The 6,113-nt window shown below is 32.6% G+C and overlaps 1 protein-coding gene across 2 annotated transcripts; it reads right to left on the reverse strand.

Moving 5' to 3' along the window:
- Positions 1 to 3,514: 3,514 nt before the first annotated feature.
- LOC120092484 (small ribosomal subunit protein eS21y) lies at positions 3,515 to 5,788 on the reverse strand. 2 transcript variants are annotated; one of them, XM_039050576.2, is made up of 4 exons: positions 5,686 to 5,788; positions 5,350 to 5,439; positions 5,124 to 5,256; positions 3,515 to 3,865 (listed from the first exon to the last, which is right to left on the reverse strand). In XM_039050576.2, the coding sequence occupies exons 2-4, from the start codon at positions 5,397 to 5,399 to the stop codon at positions 3,800 to 3,802; spliced, it is 249 nt and encodes an 82-aa protein (XP_038906504.1). In that variant the 5' UTR covers positions 5,400 to 5,439; positions 5,686 to 5,788; the 3' UTR covers positions 3,515 to 3,799. The 2 variants fall into 2 exon arrangements, with proteins under 2 accessions (XP_038906504.1, XP_038906506.1); XM_039050578.2 differs by having other exon boundaries at positions 5,551 to 5,714.
- Positions 5,789 to 6,113: the final 325 nt, after the last annotated feature.

The raw sequence follows: 6,113 nt of genomic DNA on the forward strand, positions 1-6,113 counted from the left end.
ACCTTTAGCAATTCTCATCCTTGAGAATTACGAGGAAGAGCTCTGGGTGGTGTTCGTTTTTGTTGTCGTGATCGTGTGTTCATGAGTTTGATGGAGAGTTCGAATTGTTTGTGCAGTACACTAGGAAAGGATTCGTGAAGAACTTGGTCTTCAAGGGTAAATGATCCTCCAATCCCTTCATCCTCTCTAAATTTTCTATGAAAGCATGCTTAATTAGGTCTGTTTAATCCTAGTTTCTGTCTTCTGCATCATTCATGTATTGTAAAATTAAAATTGGGGCACGTTCTTTCTGCTATAGGTAGTCACATACTTCTTCAATTTGTATCAGAGAGTCGGTTGAGTCCATAATTTTGAATTTTCAAACTTTAGTTCGGAGTTATGGTAGGTGTAGATTTGTAGTTTGAATGTATGTTCTGTGGTTTTGCACTTTGGATGTTTTCGAGATTGACATTTAGAATTATGCTACTTTAATTTTGATTTGATTTGTAAGGACTCGTTGTTTTTTTACATAATTTTATTGAAATCGAGTATATGATTCATGTTCGGTTCATTTGTGATCAAGTTTTAGCTTCAATTTGGTGAAAAATGAAGCAAAAATGGTTAATTTTGGCTGATCGAGCGAGGCAAGCAACCTTTCTGCCTTAGAGCATAAGGCTGGAGCATAACTACGCTTGCCTTTACGCTACAAGGCAAAAAGTGTAGCGTTGCTTCGATGCAAGGCAGCATAGCGTTATACTACGACAAGCAAAAGCCAACATAACGACGCTGCTGGTGAACGTTGTTACGCTCCGGATGTGAGGCACGCGCACGAGGACTGGTTTAGATCATGGGTTCGAGCCTCCCATGCGATTTAGCAACCGTTTTCTTTGGTTTTTAAATTATTATTTACAATAATTAAGTTATTTGTCGTATTATTCATTAATTGAATAAATATAAAGTGTTGTATTAATTTAATCAATGTGTTAAGATGTCAATCTCGGTCCAAATGTTTCTTTAATTATACGTGTGATATATAGTTTTATTATTATTATTATTATTATTATTATTATTATTATTATTATTATTATTATATGTCATATAGAAAAATCTCACTATAGGATAAACAATATTTTATGCATCATCTTAATATAAATGTTATATTAAATGTTATAATATATAGTTTAGATGAATGGATGTATGTTATTTATTTTTCATTACTTTATTATATAAATGTTATATATGTGGTAATGAAAATGGAAATGCACGATGCATGACATTACTTTAGGTCAAATATAATTGTTATATTTTTTTAAAAGTATGCCATTAGATGCATATATAGGTTTGAATTGTTTCATTAAGTTTTATAATTGCTATAAATTAAATGAAATTAGAATTAAAAATCTATAATAAATAGTTGCATGGTTTAAAATTGGTCTCACTATTAGACCTATGTTAATGAATTTCTAATTTGATTAGAATTAGGATTAATCTTTTAATTCAGTTCAATAGGATTAAATTAGTTTTAATTAAAAGATTAAATTTATAATAAAATTATCTATAAGGGACCTTTGTGTTTTGTCTAGGCTGGGGTATTTAAGGATGGAAACGGAACACTCCTACTTGGGAATTGACCTAGAAGGTGAATTAGATAAATTTGTTATAAGCATGCATGAGCAATTAATGTTTATTTAATTGGTTTTAACGTGGTGTATACCAGATAAAGGTGAATTATTCACTTCTTTTTAATCCAAAAAAATTTGAGATCCTCTGAGAAATTATTACTCCCTCAACAAAACCTTTCCCTCTCCCAACCAAAATTAATCTCATTGAAGCCCACAGCTCTCAGCGATTCTCATCCTTGAGAATAATGGGGAAGAGCTCTAGATGGTATCCATTTTTGTTGTTGTGATTGTGTTTTCGTGAGTTCGAGAGAGAGTTTGAAGTTCACGCAGTACACTAGGAGAGGGGATTCATGAAGAACTTGGTTTTCAAGGGTATGTGATCCTCTAATCTCTTCATCCTCTCTACATTTTATGTGAAAGCATACTAAATTAGGTCTGTTTAATCAAAGATTTTCTCCTCTACATTATTCATGTTCTGTAAAATCAAAATTGGGACACGATCTTTCCGCTGCGGGTAGTCGCCTACTCCTTCAGGGTAAAATCAAAATTGGGACACGATCTTTCCGCTGTGGGTAATCACCTACTCCTTCAAGCACATCATGAAGTGATTAAGCAAAGAAGAAGAAAAATGTATGAAAAAAATTTGTCTCGAGTAAAAGAGAAAAAGAAGAATAAGCCCACAAAATTAGTGACCAATGGTTGACTAGAAAAGGCCTAAGAATCAACATTGCATAGGGCTTCAAAGCAATCAGATCCAGTAGTAATAATTGATTGAAGGTAAAAGCTAGTAATGCGTTAAGAAGCGACAATGAGTTAAGAAAAGCAACATGAAGGAGAAGTCGATCAACAACTAAAAAAGAATGAATGCTAGGAAGCCAGGAATTAACTGCTAATATTCCAAGTCAACTCTTAATTTAGGGGCTACCTAAGATCAGTTGAGAACCGATTGTCGAGGCGTATCCTAGAGGTGGGCCTGACACAATTTGGCACAAAACTTCGTCATAAGATGGAGAAGCGAGTTGGAAAATCAGTTGGACCTCAAAATGGTTTGGCTCGATAGGCCCAACAATCCCTAGCAAGTCCAAATTAAGTTTTCATGACAGGGTGGCTAGGAAATTAAAGGGGAGATTATACTCCCAATATAGGTTCCTAGGATTGAAATCACAAATAGCTCGAAACACCACGAACCCTAACTTGGGAATGGGGACTAATGTTATGGGTAGATTCTAGAACCAAGGGAAAAAGCGTGAAAGGGGAATGAAAGGGCATACCCAAGAAAGATTTGGTTCTGATTGGCCTCGGCTTGGGCCGAGGCTGAGCCCCTAATGAAAGCCCAAAATGCCAAAAGGCCTGACATAAGCAAGGCTTTAAAGGGATTTAAACCTAGGGTACTAGGCAAGAATGTTGCATCGTCGTCCATGGTCTGAGAGAGATCCACACGCAGGCCATCCACCTAATCTAAAGTCCTAGCCAGATAAGGAATAAGAGAAGAGTCAAAGCCTATAAATAAGATAAGAAGAGTCAGGTATATGCAAGTAAGTTATGGACTCAGAATTTAATTAACTTGAGTTTTCAATCTTTAGATTTTTTGAGGTTAGGTACATTTTTCTTTGGAAAATTTTTTCATTAACAATTACAACTTTTGGAAGCCTTTGATTGTTTTTAAAAACAATGTACTAATAATTTTAATCGATATACAAAACAAAATAATTATTTTAAATAGTAAAACTATTAAAAATATTTTCAAACGTAGTAAAATGTCACATAGTCTATCATTGATAGATACCAATAAACAAACATATTTTGCTATATTTGTAAATACGTTCGCTCATTTTTAAGCAAAAAAAAATAATCTTGATTATTTACTGAAAATGAGTAGAAGTACTATTAAAAATTTTGAAAGTTCAAGTGTATTTTTAATCCAAAATACAAAATTTGGGATTATTTTATTTCATTTTATTTTTTTTGTTGGATTGTAATTCAAAATACAAAGTTTGGTCTCTTCAATGTAAATTCAACAATCGATGATCAAAACCAGCTTCACCGACTAAGATTCCACAAACACTACAATTTCAGAATCATTTCATCAAAAGGTTACCAAAGGCAGCCTAGGATCTCTCAACATTCATAATTCGCAATAAAATTAAACTTAATTAGAAACATAAAATTTCAAGAAGAAAAATTGCACTTTGCACTTTCTACTGCTGGCGAACTTCTACTTTCTTCTTCTGCCACAATCTATCCAAAGCACTGTCGGCATCACCCTGTCAAATATACATCACACACCAACACATTAATTTTCTTGACATGGTTCTCGAACATTACATTTTGACTTTAATTAGATCTCATGAAAAGCAATTGATAAGGCCACAAACTAAATTGGATCGAAATCCATCAAAGCAAAGTTTTGTCATTCTTTAAAATTAAAAAGACAGTGCCACTTTATAGTAGGGAGCACTACAGTATATACACCAAACTAGCTTCCCTAAATTGCACTTTTTTTGTTATTTTGATGGAACACGACTATTTAGATGTACACAATTATTTCCATACATTTTCATTATACACAGTGATATAAACAAAACTTAGAAAAATTGAAGAAAACAGTCGCCTACTTCATATACAACTACGTACATGTTAAATCTACATACAAGAAACATGTCAAATCTACATATAAGAATAATTAAAACTCTAACACAAATGTACAACCTATACAACAGATCATGTACAAGCATAATCAAAATATTAGAATGAAAATCTAATGCTTTCTGCAAAAATTATTTCAAACTAGTCAACGATACTAATACATAATGTTTCTTTTTCACTGGAAAAACAAATTAAAGATTAAAAATTTTAGTTGAAGGTTCAACAAATGTGATTATAAGATGTTCAAAACATGTTCAAAAAATTGAATTAAACAGAGAAAGAGATCTAGACAAGTTTAACCACCAAGGAAAAGAAAACTGATCATGCACTGTTTTATCTTTTGATCCCTATACACCTACAAAAGTCCATTGTGCTGAACCCTATAAAATATCCAAAATATAGAGGTCCAACAGATTGAACTCTAATCTTTGAACAGGAAAATAAAATCAATTCTTTCTCACGAGCATTGTAGTAAGGCTTCATAGTTATGCCGGTTGGCGTGCCATCAGATAAAATAGCTAACTAGATTATGAAGAAAGTCGAAAAAACTACCCAATAATGTAAATGATAAAAAGATAAAAGCACAATGCCATACATTCTACTAATGATTAAGAAAAACACATGAAATGATTAACAAAATTTAGATTGGTACCTAAAATAAAAATAAACGCACACAATTTTAACCTAGCGATTCAATATAATAAATCAAGTTATCAACATACAGAAGCAATTCAAATAAGAAAAATGCTATGAAGCAAGTGAAGCAGCCACAGAATATCTAAAATCACATAATAAACAGAAACGTGCAGCCAAAATTCCATATAACATACAAACGATAAACAAACATAAGAAGAAAATTATTAAGAAAAATCGAACCTGAGCACGGATGAAACCGCAGAGAGCGAAAGTGGAGAATTGGCCGGTGTAGATGCCATTCTCATCCAAGTGGCCGATGTTAATCTGAACCGAGGCGTGGTCCTTGGAAGTGATGAGTCGGTTTGTGGCAGAACTGAAATTAGATACCACAAACAAATTCGGAAAAGAGTTGAAACCCTACAATGAAAATAGTGTAAAATAACAAACAGAGTTGGTGATTACGTACCACTTCCTAGGAATGTAGAGCTCGGTGATCTTTCCCTCTTCGTTCTGCATTTTGGCTTTGATGTTCTATCAAAAATCTGGATAAAAAAACCTGCTTCGGTAACGAAACGACGGATTCAGACTGAGAAATTGAGTTCTAATACATTAATGAATGAGCAAAATAGTAGAGAAATCGGATGGAAACAGAAACAAATACTATAACCTGTGCATACAATCCATGTAACGAAGAATGTAATAGAGATCTAATAAGGATTCAGATCTGAAGTATGAGAAATTGAAACGAGCAAATACGAAAACCATAAGAACAATCGAGATGAACGGACAAAGAGATAATTACCGGTCGACAATAGGGGAAGGATGAGAATTAGGGTTGTGAAAAACCCTAGCCTCTTTATATATGAAATATTTTTGGGCCTGGTTATTCGGCCCAATATTTGTGATACTTTTGTAAAAACATCCATTTCGTGAGAGGAGAGAGATATGTTTTCAGTTTGTTTTTTTAAAAAAAAAATTGAAAAATTGAAAGAACAATCCACTGGTTTGGTTTTATTTTTTATTATAAAGTTTGACATATTTGGAAATTTTCAAAATTTATTTAATCGATTTTTTTATTGAAAAAGGAAATTAAAATCGAACAGAACACAGAATATAAGGTATATACCTTTAAAATTACACTAACTTAATATTGTAAATTTTATGATGCATGTATATTTGTTATATAGAACGAAAAAAAAAAGTCAATTATTATGAAGTATATATTTATTA

This window comes from Benincasa hispida, chromosome 12 (assembly GCF_027475165.1).
Source record: "Benincasa hispida cultivar pf3 chromosome 12, pf3_genome.v1.1, whole genome shotgun sequence".
In the NCBI taxonomy this organism is placed as follows: Eukaryota; Viridiplantae; Streptophyta; class Magnoliopsida; order Cucurbitales; family Cucurbitaceae; genus Benincasa; species Benincasa hispida.